General features: G+C 44.6%; 1 protein-coding gene across 4 annotated transcripts in view; it reads right to left on the bottom strand.

Moving 5' to 3' along the window:
* The window catches only part of LOC109870835 (activin receptor type-1), a 34,404-nt gene extending 11,234 nt beyond the window's left edge, over positions 1-23,170 (bottom strand). The window contains exons 1-5 of one of the 4 annotated variants that reach the window (XM_020461488.2): positions 22,774-23,170; positions 8,348-8,418; positions 6,840-7,094; positions 6,261-6,524; positions 4,807-5,067 (exon numbers count right to left, since the gene is read on the bottom strand). In XM_020461488.2, the coding sequence (XP_020317077.2) occupies positions 4,807-5,067; positions 6,261-6,524; positions 6,840-7,094; positions 8,348-8,411 (844 nt within the window). In that variant the 5' untranslated portion in view covers positions 8,412-8,418; positions 22,774-23,170. Of the gene's footprint in view, positions 1-4,806; positions 5,068-6,260; positions 6,525-6,839; positions 7,095-8,347; positions 8,419-18,051; positions 18,201-22,773 lie in introns of those variants that run through there. The other 3 variants (XM_031806165.1, XM_031806166.1, XM_020461489.2) reach the window with 3 other exon arrangements.
* Positions 23,171-23,961: the final 791 nt, after the last annotated feature.

Consider the following 23,961-nt stretch of genomic DNA (forward strand, 5'->3'; position numbering starts at 1 on the left):
TTTTACTGTGGATAGGAGAGTGAGTTTTAGAGAACAGAGTTATACATTTCATTCAGGCCGTGTCCCAAATGACCCCCTATTCCCTGGTCAAAAGTAGTGCACAATGTAGGGTATAGGGTGCCAATTGGGACGCAAACACAGTGTCCTCTCCTTTCCCAGGGGGCTCCGCTCTACACTGCCTTACAGGTCTGTGTCAGACCGAGCAAACAATCTCAGAGAGGACATAGGAGGAAGTAGACCGTGACTAAACACAATTCTAACGTTTGTCTCTTTTTTTCAGGCTGTCCCCTCCTCTGCTGTGGAGGTGCTCGGGGTGTAACCGCCACACAAGCCTGAAAAGCAGACCAACAGAGGACCATGCAGCAAACGACTATGGCAGACAATTTCATGCACCGCAGCATCGCGTCCTCACTGGAGAATGGCCAAGTGGACACAATCAATAGAGCACCTGTCTCTTCACGTCAGTCAACAGATCACAGACAGCAGATCACTAAGAGTATATGGCCCAAAAGTGTTGTTTTTGCTTGGCAGTAATTCTAATCAAATGTTATTGGTCACACACATATTTAGCAGATGTTGTGGGTGTAGCGAAATGCTTGTGTTCCTAGCTCCAACAGTGTAGTAGAATCTAACAATTCACAGCAATACACACAAATCTAAAAGTATTAAAAATGGAAACAAATAAGTAAATATTAGATCGAGCAATGTCGGAGCAATGTCGCAGCGTAGTTATAATTCATGGTACTTTTAATAACAAAACTATACATGAAATAGACTACAAAATAAGAAACATGAAAACCCGAAACAGTCCCGTGTGGTACAAACACTGACACAGGAGACAACCACCCACAAAACCCAACACAAAACAGGCTACCTAAATATGGTTCCCAATCAGAGACAATGACTAACACCTGCCTCTGATTGAGAACCATATCAGGCCAAACATAGAAATAGACAAACCAGACAACATAGAATGCCCACCCAGCTCACGTCCTGACCAACACTAAAACAAGGAAAACACACAAGAACGATGGTCAGAACAGAACATGACAGTACCCCCCCCCCCCCCCCCCCCCCCCAAGGTGCGGACTCTGACGGCACAACCTAAACCTATAGGGGAGGGTCTGGGTGGGCATCTGTCCGCGGTGCCGGCTCTGGCGCTGGACGTGGACCCCACTCCATAATTGTCTTAGTCCACCTCCTTAGCGTCCCTTGAGTGGCGACCCTCGTCCCTGACCTTGGCCTAGGAACCCTAACAACGGGCCCCACTGGACTGAGGGGCAGCTCGGGACTGAGGGGAAGCTCGGGAATGAGGGGAAGCTCAGGCAGGTTGATGGATCTGGCAGATCCTGGCGGCACCTGGCTGACTGGCGGCAGACTGGCGGCAGACTGGCGGCTCCCGGCAGACTGGCGGCTCCCGGCAGACTGGCGGCGCTGGGCAGACTGGCGGCACTGGGCAGACGGGTAGCTCAGGCAGCGCCGGACAGGCGGGAGACTCCGGCTGCGTGATGTGTACGCCGAGGAACTTGAAGCTTTCCACCTTCTCTACTGCGGTCCCGTTGATGTGGATAGGGGCCTCACACTGGGGCCTCACGAGGGTGCGTGCTCAGCCCCCTCCTGTTCCCCCTGTTGTACGCCCTAGCTCCCTCTGCTGTTTCATGAAGTCCACAATCAGCTCCTTTGTTTTGTTGACGTTGAGGGATCGGTTATTTTCCTGTCCCCGCTCTACCAGGGCCCTCACCTCCTCCCTGTAGGCGATCTCGTCATTGTTGGTAATCAGGCCTACTACTGTTGTGTCGTCTGCAAACTTGATGATTGAGTTGGATGCGTGCGTGGCCACGCAGTCGTGGGTGAACATGGCGTACAGGAGGGGGCTTACCACGCACCCTTGTGAGGACCCAGTGTTGAAGATCAGCGAAGTGTAGATGTTGTTTCCTACCTTCCTGACGGGCCGCTCCCCAGGTAGTGAAGTCCAGGACCTAGTTGCACACGGTGGGGTTCAGACCCAGGGCCCCGAGCTTAATGATGAGCTTGGAGGGTACTATGGTGTTGAAGGCTGAGGTATAGTCAATGAACAGCATTCTGAAGTTGGTATTCCTCTTGTCCAGATGGGATAGGGCAGTGTGCAGTGCAATGGCGATTGCAACGTATGTGGATCTATTGGGGCAGTAAGCAAATTGCTGTGGGTCTAGGGTGTCAGACAAGGTAGAGGTGATATGATCCTTAACTAGCCTTTCAAATCACTTCATGATGACAGAAGTGAGTGCTACGCGGCGATATTCATTTTGTTCAGTTTCAGTGCCCCCACCAAAACTGACAGACCAGGCAAGGAGGACATTAATCACAGAGGCAACAAACAGACATAAGATAACCCTGAAGGAGCTGCAAAGCTCCACAGAGGAGATTTGAGAATCTGTCCATAGGACTTAAGCCGTACACGCCACAGAGCTGGGCTTTACGGAAGAAAGTAATTGCCTAAAGAAAAAAAATAAGCAAACACGTTTGGTGTTCGCCAAAAAGGAAATTTGGGAGACTCCCCAAACATATGGAAGAAGGTACTCTGGTCAGATGAGGCTAAATTTAAGCTTTTTGGCCATCAAGGAAAATGCTATGTCTGGCGCAAACCCAACACCTCTCATCACCCTGAGATGTTTTTCCATCAGCAGGGACTGGGAAACTAGTCAGAATTGAAGGAATGATGGATGGCGCTAAATACAGGGAAATTCTTGAGGGGAACCTGTTTCAGCCTTCCAGAGATTTGAGACTGGGATGGAGGTTCACCTTCCAGCAGGACAATGACCCTAAGCATACTGCTAAAGCAACACTCGAATGGTTTATTAAGGGGAAACTTTTACATGTCTTGGAATGGCCTAGTCAAATATTTTGCATCTTCAAAGTGATAGGCATGTTGTAGATCAAATGATACAACCCCCCAAAAAATCTATTTTAATTCCAGGTAGTAACGCAACAAAATAGGAAAAACGCCAAGGGGGTGAATACTTCTGCAAGCCACTGTACCTTTGCTTTCTTGGGTACAGGAACAATGGTGGACATCGTGAAGCAAGTGGGGACAGCAGACGGGGAAAGGGAGAGAATGAATATGTCCGTAAACACTCCAGCCAGCTGGTCTGCGCATGCTCTGAGGACGCGGCTAAGGATGTCGTCTGGGCCAGCAGCCTTGCGAGGGTTAACGCGCCTAAAATGTCTCACTCACGTTGGCCTGATACAGGTTCAAAATAGCAGATATGGACACAGACATGCAACGAAAACTTCAACGCAGTGGTTGTAAAGTAACATGCTATACATGACGTCAGAGCTCAAGGTCTCGCTTCACAGCGCAGTATGGGTTTTGATTGACAGCAGTTCTGAACTTGAACACCACCCGCGACAAGATGTTTCCCCCCCCCATCTCTGCTGCTAAATGGGCATCTTTTGCAAATGTTTTGTTTTCTGAGTAAGGGAAATGCTGCAAATAAAAGAGGACTCGATGTATTTTGTAAGATGAGACGTTGAGGATTATAATAATTACCGCTTTGATGTCATATAAGCAAGCCAAACAGTCCGTTAGACCAAACATGCACTTCACACTTCCATATCACACAACTCATGTAATATACCGTGTGAACGTTTACAATCACTATGTTTGATGTACAGTTACAAGATGGCGTGGCATCATACCCTGGGTGGTTCTGAACAGAATGTAGCCTGTTTGACGTATTGTGAAGAAATCTGGCAGGGAACAGGCATCTGAATGCTGTCTACTCTATTTCGCACCACAGGAAGGTGTTGAGGGGAGGACGGCTCATAATGTCCAGAACGGCGCAAATGGAATGGCATCAAACACCTGGAAACCATGTGTTTGATGCATTTGATACCATTCCACTGATTCCGCTCCAGTCAGTAGCCCCGAACCCATCCTCCCCAAGTAAGGTGCCACCAACCTCCTGTGATCCGGACCAAAATGACGATCTGCTTCTCTGAATTGCCTTTTGAAAACTACGATTATATTTTGTAATTTAGCTAGGGATGTTGACAATAGAACAAGTTTTCTAATCATGCCCACCCGACAAGGCTGCGATTTATAAATGGACTGTTTTTTGGAACGTGTAAACAACAGTAATTGTGTAGAGGCGGGGATGCAGGGCTGTGTTCCAAAGAAAACAACTACAAGTCTGCTTGCTATAGTTCCTCAACGGCACAGCTAGGCGAGCTCAAAATAGCACCTTATCGTTGAAGACTCTTCTTTGAGTAATAAAAAAAGTGCAATGAAATCACGTAGGAACTGTGCACATTTTGGAGATGGTGTCTCCAAGTGGCCCCACACGTTAGACCTCTCATTCAAATCCTTAACATTTTTTTTTATTTTAATGGTTTTTGCACCTACACCAAATTGTCCAATGTTATCATGATACTGAACGTATCCAGAGTATTTTCAGGTTTCGATATCAACAAACACGGTGAAAAGTACAGTAACTAAAATGAACATAAAATTCAGTGTAATGTTTGGATTCTGTCTTTTGTCCGGTTAATTGTTTTGTTCTCATCTTTAGTCTAACAATTTCCCCATAATCTACAAACTGTTCCCTTTTGATTGCTACCATGGTTATGCATATGCTTTCCATATTTCTTCTGTAAGAAACATTGCAATGTAGCCCTATCCATATAGGCCAATGCAAGGGGCGTAAGTGGTTTTAATTAATAACCTTGGTTTTAATGCAAATGTGCACCATACAGACGCATATGAATGAATGTGCACCATTGTGTGTGTCCCAAATACGGTGCCAAGTAGCCAGTGCATTGACTTACCGATAACAGGCAGCTCCACAGTGATGTTTATGTTACATAGGTGGCCCTGGCAGCACTCCACGATCTGGTCGCGGGAGGGCGGCGTCTTGCAGGTCATTCTGCTCTGCTCGTACACCTTGAAGCAGCCCTTCTGGTAGACCAGGGCTCCGTCGCTGACTGTCAGACTGGAGAAACAGTGCTGGCCCATGCAGCGCTGCCCGGTGGCACACGACCGCCCCTTGCACACACACTCGTGCTCGCCGGCGGACTTCACTTTCTCCTCTGGACAGGAAACATAATAGATAATTATTGCTCATGGAGTAGGGTGATGCTAGAGCTGCCCCGGTCAACTGGAAGTGCTGTTATTGTGAAGTGGAAACGTCTAGGAGCAACAACAGCTCATTCGCGGAGTGGTAGGCCACACAAGCTCACAGAACAGGACCACCAAGTGCTGATGCGCATAAAAATGGTCTGTTCTCGATTGCAACACTTCCTACAGAGTTCCAAACTGCCTCTGGAAGCAACGTCAGCACAAGAACTGTTCGTCGGGGAGCTTCTTGAAAAGTATTTCCAAGGCCGAGCAGCCGCACACAAGCCTAACATCACCAGGCACAATGCCAAGCGTCAACTGGAGTGGTGTAAAGCTCGCCGCCATTGGACTCTGGAGCAGTGGAAATGCGTTCTATGGAGTGATGAATCACGCTTCACCATCTGGCAGTCCGATGACGAATCTGGATTTGGCGGATGCCAAAGTACGCTACCTGCTCCAATGCATAGCGCCAACTGTAAAGTTTGGTGGAGGAGGGATAATGATCTGGGGCCGTTTTTCATTGTTCAGGCCCCTTAGGAAAATCATACAGCATAGAATAACATTCTAGACTTTGTGGCAACAGTTTGGGGAAGGCCATTTCCTGTTTCAGCATGACAATGCCCCCGTGCACAAAGCGAGGTCCATACAGAAATGGTTTGTTGAGATCGGTGTTGAAGAACTTTACTGGCCTGCACAGAGCCCTGGCCTCAATCCCATCGAACACCTTTGGGGTGAATTAGAACGCCGACTGCGAGCCAGGCTGAATCGCCCAACATCAGTGCCAGACCTCACTAATAATCTTGTGGCTGAATGGAAGCAAGTCCCCGCAGCAATGTCCCATCATCTAGTGGAAAGTCTTCCCAGGAGAGTGGAGGCTGTTATAGCAGCAGGGGGTGGGGGGGGGGGGGGACAACTCCATATTAATGCCCATGATTATGGAATGAGATGTTCGACAAACAGGTGTTCACATACTTTTGGTCATGTAGTGCATCTTCGTAACTATTATTCACCTCTGATATGCATACCTATCTTCTTAAAAAAAAAAGTTGCAAGTGATATATATTTATGTATAAAAACTACAATAAGTGGGAGATGAAGCTTCAAGTGAGGACAAGATTATAAAAATTATTGAAATTATTTCAGTGAAAACAGGGTAGTGCGTTACCTTTTGCTGGTGCTTCCACGGTGACGTTCATGTTACACAGGTGCCCCTGGCAACACTTGACTATGTGGCTGGGAGAGGGAGGGGTGGCGCAGGTGGCTCTCCCCTGGTCGTCATCCTGAAGGCAGCCCTTCTGGTGACCCACATACCCGTCACTGATCTTCACTGAGGAGAAACACCGCTGGCCTGTACAGCGCTCGCTGCCCTCACATGACCGTCCCTCACACACACACTCATCGTCTTGCAAGGCAAGTGCCACTTCCTCATCTGTTCAATAAGAGAGACCAGACAAATCCATGAAACCTTTTAATTCTCATTCATTTAAACAAATATAACGACTTTAGGTAGTTTTGTTTATGGAAGCATTTCACTAATGTACCCAAATGGCCTACACGCAAATGAAAAACTAAATGTAAATGTGTTATTAACTAAATCATTGTGCAAAGTGGTGATGTGCTGCCTAGGTAGGTAGATATATGATGTGGTAATGTGAGTGACTCAGCATGCTGATATTGCTTAGCCTACATTGAGGGAGGGATAAAAGCATGAGTGTAATGATTTCAATGAAAACAATGCGGTCACCTCTCTCTGGGTCTGCCACTGTGACATTCATGTTACAAAGGTCGCCATGGCAGCACTCCACAGTCAAGTTATGGGACGGGGGACTTCCGCAGCTTATGGACCCTTCGCCACGCCCCACAATGCACCCCTTCCGTCGGAAGAACGTGGCATTCTGGATGGAGACGGCCGAGAAGCACTGCTGGCCAATACAACGGTCTCCGCTGTCGCATGATGGCCCGTCGCAAACACACACATAGTCGCTCACGCTGCCCTTATCTGCACAGTCATTAGACCAGACAGACATTTTTAGTATTCTCCATTCATTTCAAACTCAAACAAAATCACAACACATACTGATGGACAGAACTGAAAAGAAACACATTTAAACACCAAAAGGCATAAAATACGCAGACATTCGGCATTGTTAAAACTTCTTCGGGATCGGTGTTCCTTCAACGGGACGATTGAGCTAACGTAAGCTAATGTGATTAGCATGAGGTTGTCAGTAACAAAAACATTTCCCAGGACATAGACATATCTGATATTGGCAGAAATGTTTAATTCTTGTTAATCTAACTACACTGTCAAATGTACAGTAGCTGTTACAATGAAAGAATACCATGCTATTGTTTGAGGAGAGTGCACAAGTTTGAACATGAAAAGTTATTAATAAACAAATTTGGCACATTTGGGCAGTCTTGATACAACATTTTGAACAGAAATACAAATGGTTTCTTTGGATCAGTCTAAAACTTTGCACATGCACTGCTGCCATCTAGTGGCCAAAATCTAAATTGCACCTGGGCTGGTATAATACATTATGGTCTTTCACTTGCATTTCAAAGATGGTACAAAAAAAATACAAAATAATATTCTTTCTTTGTATTATCTTTTACCAGATCTATTGTGTTATATTCTCCTACATTACTTTCACATTTCCACAAACTTCAAAGTGTTTCCTTTCAAATGGTAACAAGAATATGCATGTCCTTGCTACAGGCAGTTATATGACATACCCAAATCTTCGGGGAAAATTGGGAAAAAAGGGACGGATCCTTAAGAGGATTTATTAATATGTGAATATTATGGTCATATTGTGGTCATGTTAGTGCAGGAGATTTGCTATGTTCAACCTCCCTCATTCTTATAATGAGCGTGTCATCATTTAGCTGCTACACTACAGTAGGCGATGCAGAATAATAAGTATCGCCAGCCAGCCAACCCGTGACAGTGAGAAATCCTCAGTTCTCCCAGAGCCCAGTCTGCGAGCCTGTCACTGCAGTTGTTTAAAAAAAATGCTGCGAGACAGCGGGAGGGGGGGGGGGGGGGGGGGGACAAAGCACGCCCTTGACAGAAAAATGTAAACTCACTACGCAGATTCGAAGCCGTGTACTTGGCCGAATGTATGGGGAATGGTACCGAATGCGTGTAATCTCTGAGGCAGCTACCTAATCTACCGAAAACTCTTTATTCCTGAGAACAAACTGGTTTTTTATTTGTTTATTAAAGGAAAGGTGTCAAATTCTTACCTTCCACACTGGAAGAGGGTAAAACCAGAAGTATGAAGACCAGAATAAACATGTCATCTAACATCGTAGACCTGGAAGAGACAGAAGTTGTGATTAAACGACCAAATGACACTGGAATGACGTGTTCACTAAGCATGGACATTCAAAATAGCTTATAATTTAGAAAGACAAGATACATACATTTATTTGGGTCACATCATTTGACAAATCAGTGTCTATGTAAATGCTTTTGTTATGTCCACTAAAATGATTTCAAGCCACTTGCTGTGACAGGTTAAAAGGATGGAAAAAGGGGGGGGGGATTTATCTAAGAGCACCATCATAATGGCATTTTTACTCAAAGGGAAAGACCTTTCCTTGTTTTCAATAAAGAGTCAACACCAACTTTAAAATGCTCAAGTAAAGTGGGTCTCATGCCTTCCTGTTGTCCTGGCAACAAGGTGTTGAGTGGCAAGCAATGGGGAGACTGGTGCGCTCCTATTGGCTGAGCTGTAGAGAGAGCGAGAGAGGCAGCCTTCTTGACAGCAAGGGGAGCAGACAGACGCGGCAGGAGAACGAGGAGGACCGGAGAAGGGCACAGCAGGGAGCACCAACGTGGGAGCCCAAATAGAAAGATATCAAATGAGGAGGCTGGGTCTTTAAAACCTTCTATATGTGTCTTTAGGCACATCGACATACATGTACATTGACGTCTGCTTGATTTTGGCTGTGAGCCGTCTGATTCAAGCAGAGCCCACCGCACTCTACAGCAACACATCCGCACTCCATTAAAACAGGATGCATGTTTTACAAATCTATTCCTGTACCAATTCCACACCGATAAGATTTGATGCGGGAGGATATCTCCCTCCAATCCCGCCACCTTTTCCCCATGCAGCGTGTTTACGACATACTAAGCCCGGGCTGATCGTTATCTTGGCAGTGTGTGTCTGCCCACTGATAAATATCCCAGTGGTGTATTCCCAGAGCCTTTGTGCCCGCTCCCAGACATAAATGTTAGCATTATCCCAACACCGCCTGTATGGCCCGGCTCACACAGACCACATGCTGCTCCTTTAATCAGAGCACAAAACAGAGGCAGCCACTGAGAGATAATCAGGGGCTCTGTGCAGAGTGGGGACAGGGAGGGGTCAGGAGGACCGAGGGGGGCACCCATGTATGGCCAGGGGGCAACGAGAGGGCAGGGGGACAGGGGGGGGGGGGGCCTGAGGAGGAATGGAGAGTGGCAGATGGATAGTGGGCCGCACAATTAACAAGGACAGGGCACAGACTGGCAAGGGAGGACAATGAGGGGCTAGGTCAGTTCAGGTGGACAGCATAGTTTGGTTAGGGTCTGGTTAAGGTCGCTAAATTACGGTAACGTTTCCGAAATTCACAGGTTTTCCAAAAAAATCCTTGTTGGGAGAATTCTGATGTCGTGCATATTCCCTCCTGATTGCGGGAATTTTGGAGAAAGTTAATAAAATCCTGCAACCCTAGTTGGAGGTGAGACCACACACAGTGCAACAACATAGGGATGCATAGCATGACACAGATCTCCTCAACACCCTGATACAGAATGCTGTCCTCCAGGCACCTAATATCCATCCCTGACAAATCAATATATCACCTCAATTATCTGCCCAGTGAACCTCAGCCACTTCATCTGCTCAATCACTAGCCTTCAAAAAACAAAACAAAATGTTAAAAAAAATATTTAAAAATCTCTGACAGTCTTCAGTCTGCCTTCATACAAAGACGAGAATGCGACCAGAGTATTTTTGTTTGAGGATAGCCTAACTTTTGCAGCATATCAAAAAAGGGAAAAACCCGATCGCCATCTTACGAGGACAGCGAGCAGCAATGCCTGTGTTGAATAACAAACCGGGTCGTGCAAGGCAGAGGCAGACTGATCTGATGCAGTATTTGTGTTGAGGGATTAACATGTGCTCCTCCTGATATTGGAGACCTCAGAGTAGGTCCTCAGAGAGAGAGAGAGAGAGAGAGAGAGAGAGAGAGAGAGAGAGAGAGAGAGAGAGAAACAAGGCCAGCAGCATCTGCAGAACACGTTGCGCGAAGCATAGAGAGGTAGGTTTTTCCCCAGAGTTGTGTGCCTGTGCTGGGCTGTGATTATGCTCCCTCTGTCCCCGCATATTGAATTCTCTGGCAGTCCCCTGGCTGCAGTGAGTTCACAGAGCTGACATCCTGACAGGGGGTGTGCCACTTCACCCCTTCAACAACCCCCCCCCCCCTCCCCAAGTCTCGGGGAGGGAGGTCAGGAAGTTCTCGTTGGTTGCCATTTTCTGTGTATCTTGGGCTAGTATCACTGTAATACAGTCAGCCAAGGGAAGGATGAAAACATAAGAGGGAGATCAAATACCGATCAGCCACTAAAAGTACATAAGCAGAGAGGATTGGAAGGCGTGGTGTTGGCAGTGGAAAGGCTTTGCTGTTGTCCAAGGACCAAGTGGGACCAAACAAAAATGTGGCCAAGTTGTGGTTGAGGCAGTTTGAAAAAGAATCAGGTTTCATGCAGTCCTTCTCCTCTCTCTAAAACGATTCTAAGTCCCTGCTCCTTCAAAAGCTCACATTTGCATCAAAATGAACATTTCAGTTTTGACTGTTGAGCCACTTGCACACCCCAGATATTTGGATGGATTCTTCTTCTTTCACCCAACCGTCATGATTCAATCACGCGTGGTTGCGATATGCTTAGATCGTGCTCAGGTAAACGATTGGTGCGATGCAGTGTAGAATCTTATATTTTGTCTGATGTGAGATGTGTGGTCCTCCCAGACCCAGCGTGTGTGTGACGCTGCATGGGCCTGGGAGCCCTAGCAGGAGCTGCTGAGTCATCGTGCTGCCGAGCTGGGAGACAGGAGGTAGAATCTGTGTCTGAGCTGGTGCTGGCATAGTTACCATGGCACAAATAGGCCCAGCACCAGGGGAGCCGAAGGGAGGGAGAACTGGGCATAGCCGACCAAGTCTGGCCTGCTCCGGAGCCCATGCCTCTACATAACATGTCCCCGTCCCACTCACCAAAGAGTACGACACGGCCCGCTCCGAGGTGAGCGTGGGTGTGACACAGACAGCGCCGAGGGCGAATTAGCCCTCGGTCTGTCTGTGCTCACCTGGCATTCACACAGCAGACTAGCACAGCAGATCGGATCAAAGGGGCAGCCTCTGCTTGCAGCCAAACAGCCAAGTGAATCAGGATGAACAAAGTCAAGCTGACATAGGATCGCAGTGTTTATTTGGTTGTTTACAAGACCTGTCTGGAAACTCTCAAAGAGAGAGAACCAAAAATAGCCTTGGTTAGACAGGTGCAGCTACGGCAAATATAAATACTATAGGTTATTTGGGGAAAAGGCGTCTCTCATAACTGCACAACAGACTGCAGCCCACGACTGGTTGTGACATGCAGAATGCCATACAAAACAATTGCCCATTCAAATTGAAAATGGTGTGACTTCAACACACACAGGATGTTTTTAGATGTGTTGAGTATTAGTGTACTAGGAGCAGGGAAGAAAATGTCCTTGCTTCCAGTTGAGCAGCAGAGAAATGCTCCTGTTAACATGGAAGTGTAGTGCTTAAAACCAAGAACGACTTATGTCGCACCCAGGCCCTGCTATTCAACTCATCCAATGGCTAATCAACATTCTTTCAGCATTCAGCTATGCAATTTAAAAAATATATATAATTTGAATAATGAATTTATGCCACATTTTGTACATTGCACTTCGAGAACGTGTCATCCTACAACAAAAACACAAAAAAAAGAAAGAAGGAAAAAAAATGTACAGATGAGCTTTTACAGAGCAAACAGTCAAAAAATAATTCCGGGACTGAAAACAACTCGGCCATGATAGTTAATTACAGCGTGCTAGACAGCTAACAACTGGGGGTTGCCATAATCACACTAAATCTGAAAAACTCATTAACCTATGGAAGGCCTGCTCCACCCTTGCCAGGGGCCTCATCAAATGGGAGATTAAAAGAGATAAAGTGAAAAGCCCACAGGCAGCCCTCCGTGGCCCTACCCCATTCAGTTCATTCTGGCCCTGCCGGAGCTATCGTTCCTTTCTCTCTCTAGGACTTCAACTCAGCAGCCGACTCTCTCACAATGTAAGGAATGTAATCGAATGCAAAATGGCCCTTTTCTTGTAAAATCACAATACTGACACTCCTGTCCTGGTAAGAGGCGAGCGAGCGCAGCAGGTTTGGTTCCAGGATACGGTGCAAGAAAGGGTCATTTCTGACAGACACACACACACACACACACACAGGGGCCCATGCACTAGATCATTTAAAATCAAGAGATGCATTTCCTTTCAGCAGTACTATTTCCCCCCATCATTTTGGCTTGGACAATGCCTAGAGAGACCCTCCTGAAACCATTTTGTCTCAGATGACCTACTCGTCACGAAGTAAAATTAGGCGGCAGGTAGCCTAGTGGTTAGAGCGTTGGACTTGTTGCAAGATCGAATCCCCGAGCTGACAAGGTACAAATCTGTCGTTCTTCCCCTGAATAAGGAAGTTAACCCACTGTTCCTAGGCCGTCATTGAAAATAAGACTTTGTTCTTAACTGCCTGGTTAAATAAAAGGTATTTAAAAAAATGAAGTTTGATTTCTTATCGGACAACTCATGATACCCTGGGATGGTGTTGGCAGGGACTACTGATGTGGTCAGACAACCTTGTTCACTTTGAAATGACATTGGGAGTGAGGAGATGGGGAAACAGATTGCTACAGCAAAGCAAGTGTTTTGATTCCATCGAATGCAGCAGAGGATCTTCAGCCTCAACCGTTAACACGTTGAACAGGTGAGACGCGAGAGCAAGAAAGAAAACAATTAACGACTGCACCACCACAGAAGCTCTAAAATGTTCGAAAACACCAAGCAACAAGAACTCCAGAACAATTCAATAAAAGTGATCTGTGCTACAGAGATGAATCAAGGGTAATTATTCAAGAACAAAGTTTATAGCTTTGAGAAGACATTCAAGACAAGAAGTCAGCATATTGCACCGGGCAGCAGTCACCATGGCACTGCGGAGTTCATTGTAGGACCACCATCACAACACTCGCCACGGCCAATTCAAACACTGTCTTTATGACCTTTAGCAATGTTTGCAGAAAGTGGAATGCACAAACATTCTCCCTCCGATTGACCCAGTGTGCTGGAGCATCAGGGCCCTCCAATAACACCCTGATTTGTACCACCTCTTCTCCACCGTCAGACCTGATTGGTCACATTGGGCTCGCGGACAAAGATCAAGTGGGCTACGAGAGGAGAAACCTCTTATTAAAAGACTCTAAAATTACAGTATGGAAGCAACGAGAAGAATCGTAGGCAACATCACCAAGCAGAGGGAATTTCAATACGTTTCTATTGACTATGTCCTGTGGCAGAAAGTGAGCTTCGCCGTTGAGAGCGGGTTTAACAAGACCAGTCCCCCAAGCCACACACACACACACCACCCCACGCCCTCCATGTCAGCGTGAGTCTTCCCACGCTGGCTGAGTACCACACAGCACTACTGCAGCTGGACCATCACAGTCGCACCCTCCCGTCAATGGAAGCTTTATGACCTGGTATTCCTGATAGTCAATTGCTCCTTCAATTACAGAGGATAGCTGACGGGACAGTATAATTGGATCTCCTCTCGCAGTGATCTTGAAGCACACAAAAGTGGCACTATTCAATAGCATTATCCAGGGCTCTAAACTGACCCTTTTTGGGGGTTCTTCCTACAAGGGTCATGTGCGTGCCTAAGTTGGAAAAAAAGTAGGTGCACACAAAAATGAAGGAGAACAAAGAAAAACATTTTTGCTAATACAACTAGAATCCTTCATTTTTTTCTAGGCACCCTAGCGCTCCTTAAATTGAAATTCCAGGTCACACAGCTAAATATTTTAGGCACATATGCAAGTCAAATGGTGGCACTGTAGATGCCTGTTGTCTTGGTTATGAGGTTTTAATCATTTGGGAACATAATGTCATTACAGGTGAGAGTGACAGATTTGGGAGTCTATTTTACTTTCTAAAATATTTAGTGTTTGGCCTCCATCAGATGTTTAACCTAGCTTCCTCACAAGGCCATGGAGAGACAACTAACAGCAGCACACAACAGACAAGGAGGTCCAAGTTGACCTGCAGCACAGCACATCAAACACACGTTTGATATTAGCGAGTGTGACTAACGCTAGTCTTGAGACGTAAATCCGGGAAACATATTTGTTTGCAAGAGGAGAGGCTAGGGTTCTCAAACTCGTGTACTATGATACTTTGGAGTATTTACACACCATGCCAAAAAATGTCTGCCTCGGTTTTATCTTCTACCACCGGCTCGTTACCTACTGTAGGTATTAGGACAGATCCCACAAAATCGTACGTATAGGCCTTACTCTAACACTGCTCATTTAAAACTTTCCAAAACACAGACTTAACTTTTAAAACATATCATATCACTTTACAATCAAACATATCAAGGGATTGATCAAACAGAGGTCACTGCTCAATCACACGCCGGCCGCGCTGCGAGTGAGCGTCACATAACAAATGTACACATACACGTTAAATCATTTCACCCCCGTCGCTCACACGCGTGAACGAGTGTCTGCGTAGCCCAGAACTAAAAATAGAACCCGGTTCTATTTCAGATGCTCCACGCGCTGCAAACCCCCCTCCTTATTGGATATCAGGTAGTTACAAACCCACGTGGATGCTTGAAAAACAAACAAGGAGAGGTTAATGACAACTAAAAACTAAATAGGTTTCCCTTTTGAAAACGGTGGAATAAAATCGTCAGAGTAGAGAAAGACAATTTTGATTGACTCGGGAGGGTGTCCAATCAAAAAGGGATTTTTAAAATATGTTAATTATGTAGATAATCTAAGAAAAACAATGGTCCAAACTTCATGTCTCTATCATAATCCGTTCAAAATTATTGGAGTTTTTAACCCTTTTAGGATGGGCAAAATTAGGCTGACTAAATCAATGGAAGCTAGGGGGGGGGGGGGGGGGGGAAGAGAGAGAAAGGGGTCCAAAAATTGCACAGCGCCGTGTCAGTCAGGCTGAACAATGAAAACATTTTCAGGGTCTGCTGAGCACAAAACTTTAACGTTGTGAAAATTCTGTACAACTTCCAGCGCACGTTTACTGTGAACACTGAGGCCGTACCCTCTGTTATAACAGTGGCTAAGTAGGCAACTGTGGCTATTTTATCATAATGTAGACCTATCAGAGTTGCCTACCATCAAAAACAAAATGGAGAAAAAATGTTTTGGGATGCGTTAACATGGAAATAGCTGTTCTATCATTCAGCCAATGTGTGGTGTTCAATGTAGGCCTACATCCCATGAGACTTTTGAAGAAAAAAAAAACATGCAGAGCTTGACATTATGCTCTTTATCCACTTGTCCTTCAGACAAGGAGGTGACTGAAAATGGTGTTGTTTGATGCAAGGAACCACGTTACAAAATAAAATGCATTATTATTCCCATACCATTATTACAGAGAATCACACAAATGGATGCTGCCCTCTGCCTATTGGCTACTTAGCTTCTAAAAGCCTGTCTCAAAATACAACACTGCCCCTTTAAGACATAAAAAGCTCTTTACTGGACTCTTTTCGAAGATGTCTAGAAATTTACACATTTTGTGCTATTGTAGGAAGCAATCCCTCCCTTATTACTGACTACAAATGATCTATAGCTGGGCTCATAACTCACTAACTAGCAAAGGATATATAACAACAATTTACACAGATGGCTACATGTAGCTCTCGCTTTGATCTGACAACAAGCTCATCTACTCACGACCACAGCTGTAAACACAGTCGGATAGAAGTAAATGGCACAGATCCATATATGACAATGGTCAATTTGCATATAGGCCTATTGCAGCACTGATTGGTTATGAGATTCTAGTTTTCCCTGTTAACACTATCAACAGTTCCCTTCACTGTGACAATTGTGATCAAATCAACGCTATATTAGCCACTTTCAATGCAACATACGGAAACAAAAGGAACTATAAATGTCAACAAAGCACTGAGCATACCACTAGCTTTGTATTTTCAAAGCCTTTTACATTTAACTCAGCTCGTGTCTTGCTAATTCAGCTTTTTGCGACCCGCAGAAACTACTTTGAAGATGACCCCCACAAAAGTCTCCAAAGGTTGCACCGTTCTGTCAACAGAGCTCGGTGATCATTATCGGATGTATTAGGTTACAAAAATGTGACTTTTTGGATATACTGTTAATGAAAGGTTAGAGAAATACCCCACTGAACTATTTAGAACATGAATAATCTAGATTTGTCTTCGTAAAATGTTTAACATAAGGAACTGACATTTCATCAACCAATACGCATTCTCACCCCCTCGGGGTAGAGTGGGAAGACACCCTAGACTCCAGGTCAAACTTCTACAAAGAACCAGCTAAAAAGAGGACAATATGCATGTCAAGTAAAATAACAACCCAATGTTCATCTCCCAGGACAAACTAGCTTGCAACAGCTCGCGATCTTTAAATGTCCAAGAATGTTTCATGTGATTCGACAAACTAATATACTGTATGTTCAGAGTTGGATTTGATATTTTAACCTGCGTGTCCTGATCGCATCTGTCGCAGATGGACAAAAATCAACATGTGCTCGATGGCGTGGATGGTGTAGTCAGCATGTTAGGGAATTGAGCCTGCAATTACAATCCTTTAAAAAAAGGCACACTATGCAAAAATCGCTTGGCCATTTTCTGGTTGTAAAATTCTAATAGTTCACCTAATTTCAGTTTATGACAAAACAAGCATCTAAACCACTGATATATATTTTCCATAACCAAGGTTATTGTATTTTCAGCTGGTGTACAAAACACAAAAATAAAAAAGAAGTACGGGAAGCATAGAAATAGTGCACATAGAACAGATCTACTGCTTCTTAGACTTGCTTTCAATGAGAACGACAGATCAATGTAAATTTGGTTGGATCACCCCAAAAAAAAAACATATTGCAGCTTTAATTCTATTAGTATTCTATATCCACTCCAAAGCCCAGGAATGGAGAGCAAGTAAAGGCAGAGAAACCAAACAGAGCCATAACTTTCCCCCCCTAACAGCTGAGCAATAAGAGCACTGAAGCGAGTGAAGCGCTCATAAAATGTGTATTGCAGACTGTCTCCAGTGCAGTCTCGGGGTAATGGGAGAGCGAGGAGCCAGGAACACTGCGGATCTGTGTCTGCTCTAGGCTGCGCAGACGGCAGACTCCCGTCTCCATTTGCTTTTCACCCACATTTGCACAGAGGATAGAAACAGAAATCAATAACCCACTGGAGAGCCACCAAAGGAGAGGCACCCGGCGGCAGGAGCAGACACACACAACACACACGCAGAAGTAGGACCAAAGTCTGGCTGGGGCACAGACATTCTCTGTCTGACTTCCTGTCTCGCACTGAGCCGAGGCTGCAGAGCCCGCCAGGCCCCAGACGACTAGGTTACACTCATCCTAATATGTTTCGGCTGCACAAGGCTTATGATTATTAAAGCCTCAAGGATTTCGACTAAAAATAACATGCAGACAGAGGCCACGTCCTAAAAAGCAGTGGACACAGGGGTGAAACAGGCCAAGCGACCAATATGCTGTGTTCCTCCGCAACCCCACTGCCTCCACAACTGTCAGGTCTACTGCTAATCCAAATAGAAAATTAAAAGCACAACTTACTCGCATGTCAGCGCCGGGCACACATGGTCAGCAGCGCCAGCCTCGCAGCTGATGGGTCCTTAAAGAGATTGCTGCTCCGTTGCTGGAGTCTCTGCCAAGTCCTTCCCCCCCCCACACTCTCTCCCTTTCTCCGTCCCTCCCTCCCTCCCACACACGCACATTCATACACACAGGTCCCTCCCTCCCACACACGCACATTCATACACACAGGGATGCAACCAACCACACACACAGTTACACACACCTCTTCTCTTACCCTCCCAGGCTGATTTGAGACGGATCTACCTACACCACTGCGCCTGAGCCAGCCCCAGACTCCTGCTCAGACTTGAAGCTCTGTGTCTCTGTGGACGGCGCAGTCTGTTGTTAATGACAGTGTGTGTAACCTTATCCTCCCGCAGGCCAGTCATGGCTCTCTCTCTCTCTCACAAACAGAGCAAGGCAAGCTCTTCTCTCTCTGCTTTGCTCTCATAATGCTCCAGCCTATACTGCCTGCTGTTTCTGACAGCCAAATGACAGTGTACAGAGAAATGATTGCTGTCGGAGGACTGTTTCCCCCTTCTCTTCTCTTTCGCCTCTGTTTTCCGAACTGTTCAGGGCCTCTGTGGGCAAATTATGCACTTTACGGTGCTCTGAAAGAGCAGCTGCAGAATGGATCTGGGGAGGAAAGGCCAGCACATCTGCTCTGATAGAAAGTGGATATCATGTAATGTAGAAGTAATGATTATGGGAGAGAATTAGAAATCGGTTTAAAACAGCATGTTGGGTCAGAAACAAGTTGTGTTGAACCCACTAACCCAACATGAACACATGGTGTTGAAATGGCCTTGATCAGAAAATAGAACGCTACTGGTTGCACTTAGGCATAACAGCCCAGTACGTAAACCGTGGATGACTCAAACAGCATCTAGAAATTACACTGTGAATCTACTATCATCTAGTACAGGGTTTCCCCAACCTCGGTCCTGTGCCCCAGGACCGAGGTTGATGAAACCAAAATGTGCACCCAAAACCAAAACGTGCACCCAAAGGGGGCACCAGGACCAAGCTTGGGAAACCCTGATCTAGTAGATAAAAGTGCACAATTAAAAAATGTAAAAGTTAGAAAAATCATTATGGAGCTGACAAACATGTTAATATCCAGAATCACATTGGCACAATATCATTACAACAATACGTTTTGTTCCACCATCAAAGGAGCTTTAGTAAACCTGTTCCACTGCTTTAAACGGAGTCGTTAACTGTGACAACATTAAATGAACATCTTCTACATTTGAGCAGCCTACCAGAGATTTTCCCAAAATTCACCAGTGTCATTGGGCCAAAGCACAATGATTACATTGTCAGGAAGGACACTGGAGAACTGGGTCTGACCCGTGTCTCCGTCCAGACTGACGTCCCGCTATCTGACCGCTTATCAGCAGACTCCAGGACACGAGTCACTGAGCTCACCAGGCGCCCACAAAGGCAACATGACCCCAGTGAAGAGGCAAGGAATCAGCTAAACTAGCGAGACACTCTCCAGATCACTAACCTCTCACTCACCCAGTCAGTCATACAGCTCCATTAGTAGGTACAAACATCCAGCACAGGTCTGCTATTCTGAACAACTTTCATCAAAGCAAATTCTATCAATTATACTGAACAAAAACATACAAGGCAACATGCAAAAATGTCAGATTTTTCTGAGTTACGGTTCATATAAGGAAATCAGTCAATTGAAATAAGTTCACTAGGCCCTAATCTATGGATTTCACTTGACTGGGCAGGGTCGCAGCCATGGGTGGGCATAGGCCCACCCACTTGGGAGCCAGGCCCAGCCAATCAGAATTAGTTTTTCCTCACAAAGGGGCTTTATTACGTGCAGAAATAATCCTCAGCACCCGCTCCCGCTCCCGCTCCCCCCAAACGATCCCGCAGGTGAAGAAGCCGGATGTGGAGGTCCTGGGCTAACGTGGTTACACGTGGTCTGCGGTTCTGAGGGTGGTTGGACATACTGCCAAATTCTCTAAAACGACATGGCTTATGGAACATTGGATTCTCTGGCAACAGCTCTGGTGGACATTCCTGCAGCCATGACAATTGCACACTCCCTCAAAACTTGAGACATCATGTTTAGAGCAGCAATTTTATCATCCCCAGCACAAAGTGCACCTGTGTAATGATTATGCTGTTTAATCAGCTTATTGATATGCCACATCTGTCAGGTGGATGGATTATCTTGACAAAGGCTTAAACTCTGACTAACAATGAAACAAATTTGTGTACAAAATTAGAGAGAAATAGGCTTTTTGTGCATATGGAACATTTCTGGGATCTTTTATTTCAGCTCATGAAACACAGGACTAATGCTTTACATGTTGTGTTTATATTTTTGTTCAGTGTATATGCACCATTTCTACCACTGTTTTATAGACCGGTCAGAGCTACAGATTCCCTTCAATATTGATACCAACAAAATCAATGACAAGTGATCAACACTCCTTCGTGTATTACAAACTGTCTAGTAGTCGATTTCATAAGCAAATTCACACATCGTTCACATCTGTGACAATGTCAACAGTAGGGCCGTCAACTATCAGCTTCAAAAATATACTACTTTCAAGGATCACGGCAAGCTGCGAGGCATGCTTGCCTCGACACATCCCGAAGATCTCACACAGTCGCCACCGTAACTTAGTCACCTTAGACAGCTGAGCATTTACACATTATCATCATCGTGAACTCTTGACTCATTTGAGAATGGAGGCTAACCTTGGATTATTTATGACACACTGGAGAGACACTGATGCCAATGGGATGTAAAGGAGATGATTTGTTTCATCAACTAGAATCCATTAAAGCGACTAAGGGACAACTGATTGATTCACAGCCAATAACTGACAATGTGAGCGTATAACCACTGAGAGGTTTATTGAAAAGAGCAGGACCTCTAAATGGTGATACTAATGACTTGTATGTGTTATGTAGAAGGGACATACATATCAATATGATGCACCAGAAGTGTTAATATTATGTAATGTAGCCCAAGTGAGGCCAAAAGTCCTTAGTGTGTTGTCTGTGCATGCTCTTCTTTGGTCCTCTTTTAAATTAAAGCACACAAAGAAGTGAACCGTGAACTATCCGGTAGCAATCAATGTTTTTTGAATGGGATCGTCTTTCAGATGGGACGTTAAACAGGTGACCTGACTCTGTAGTCACTAAAGATCCCAAGGTACTTATTTTAAGAGTAGGGTTGTTAACCCCAGTGTCCTGGCTAAATTCCCAATCTGGCCTTCATACCATCATGTCCACCTAATCATCCCCAGCTTCCAATTGGCTCATTCATCCCCCCCCCCCCCCCCCCCGTAACTATTCCCCGGGTCATTGATGTAAATGAGAAGGAGGGTGTTCTCAGTCAATATACCTGGTAAAATCTGGGATAAATACACATTTTCCCCAATGTCGGGAAGTATGTATAGTGTCCTCCCCCTCTCCGGCTACAGGACCATTGTGATGCTTATTGCCCAGCATGGGATTAATGGAGGCACACAATCAAGGAGTGGTGCTCCCAACAAAGTCTACATGACAAAGGCACACTAACAACATGAAAACTGGATGTAATTTTGCACCTACAAATGACTAACCCCTGAGCATAAAAAGTCGTAGCTGTAAGAAGTTAAAGGGGCAAACAGCAATTGCTACATCCATTTTTGGTCTAATAAATTAATGATATGCACCCATTGATTCTTGAAGAATAAAACTTGTCTCGTGAGCTTAGTTCAATTGTCCTAAACCTTAAGAACCCAAAATAGAAACGTGTTTTACTCCCATGTTTGTAAACAAACACTATATAGCCCCAAAACATGGTTAAAACTCTAATGTCGGTATCATGGATGGTCAGTCCTTGCATCCATGGCTGTCTATAAATTTGAGATTGGTTACATTACTCCAACCCCATCCCTTAGCCTTTTACCGAAATAGGGGTGGAGAATACGCTTTAATACTGTTTCTGCTGCTGATTGCCTGCGTTAAACAAATCCAAATGTAGCCTACTATCTAGATCTTGCCACTACATTATTTAATTGGGTTAAAAGCTGAAATATGCAACTTTTTGGGCGACCAAACCAAATTCACATAGGTATGCGAGTTATAGATCTGTCATTCTCATTGAAAGCAAGTCTAACAAGCGGTAGATATGTTCTATGCTTCCCGTTCTTAAGTTTCGTATTTGCTCTTTTACTTTCGGTTTTGTACACCAGCTTCAAACAGCTGAAAATACAATCTTTGTAGTTATGGAAAATATATTTCTACACTATACTTGCTTGTTTTGTGACAAAGTGAAATTATGCTTACCATTATATTTCTGCATGGTTAATAAGGGGTGTTTGGGTTACTAGGTTATTGTGGCATTCCCATCTATTGGAAAAAAATGTTATCCTCCAGAACATTCTTCGTTTCTCTCCAGATTGAAAAAACAAGGTGGCTTAAAGGATAGTTTATAGGCCTAGTATTTCAAAGACAGAAATTTACATTTTCTGGTTAACCTAGAGTTTGTGAGAGAGACTTGAAAGTGCCATCCACTGACTTTCCCATCGGGAAAACTAAGGCTGTAACTAGTCTACAGGTTACGTTTGTACTATTTAGGATCCGCGCAAATCCAAAGAATAGGCTACGCCTAAGACTCTCTACAGGTAGCTCCATATTCCAAATAAAATATACAAATATAAAAACATAACTTACCTTACATGTAAAACGTAATAAGTGCGTTGAGGACGCGCAGACGTAACCTTATGTGCTAAAAGCACAAGTCAGGCTAGTCTGCCATCTCCCGAAAATTCACCGAAAATACCCTATTTGTTTAGATTCCTTCAAAAGCAAGATTCCAGTTTCAGCCGACATTGCCCTTCGACTTTGATGCAATGTTACAATTTAACGAACGTTCATAATCCAAAGTAATACAAAGTTGCGGTCAGTAACTTGGCCAACGTTCCAAAAGCTTCGGTGTTCCTCACTCGATATTCTTATGGAGTGGAGCTACGCTACGACAATTCCTAGGAGGAAGTAGCCTTGCAACTCACTGTAATTGGAGGACCATTACAACATCATTTCCTCTGCGCATATTCCCACACCAGCCACCTAGTTAGGCGGTCACCTATGATATTTGAATTTGAAATGTATTTATTTTCAGTAATCTCATATCTGTATTGCAAAACATGCATGTAAGGAAAACATTATAGCCTATGTTCAACAAATTCTCATCCATGAGACTTACATTCAAGAAAAAAAATCCATGAATAGGATACTTTAGACAATACAAGGAGCCATTATGTATAAAACCTTACACCTATCAAATCGTTTAAGATCAGAGAAGGGAGGAGATAAATATGTATTTTCATCTGCTGCATTGCAATCGCCTCATACGAACCATCCTGATCTCGCGAGTTTAGCGAAACAGAATGTGAGCTGACAAGATCAGGATGGCTCGTACGAAGCTAAAATTTCAAGCCCATTCATTGAAGATTTGCCTAACATTTGAAGACTAGGAGTAATGTAGGTCTAATTAGAAAGTTTTCAAATAATAAAGAATATCAAATATATATATTTTTTATTATTGAAATTGTATATATATATATATATATAGGTAGCCTAGTGGTTAGAGCGTTGAAACTAGCAACTGAAAGGTTCAAAGATCAAATTCCCAAGGTGAAAATCTGTCATTCTGCCCAGTTAACGTCACTGTTCCTAGACCTTCATTGAAAATAAGAAATTGTTCTTAACTGACTTGCCAAGTTGAATATATATATTTACATAACAGTCAAAAGGTTGGTCACCTACTCATTCTGGCGTTTTTCTTTATTTTCTACTATGAAATAACACATATCGAATCATGTAGTAACCAAAAAAGTGTTAAACAAATCAAAATATATT

The sequence above is a fragment of the Oncorhynchus kisutch genome, linkage group LG26 (genome assembly GCF_002021735.2).
Source record: "Oncorhynchus kisutch isolate 150728-3 linkage group LG26, Okis_V2, whole genome shotgun sequence".
Taxonomy (NCBI): domain Eukaryota; kingdom Metazoa; phylum Chordata; class Actinopteri; order Salmoniformes; family Salmonidae; genus Oncorhynchus; species Oncorhynchus kisutch.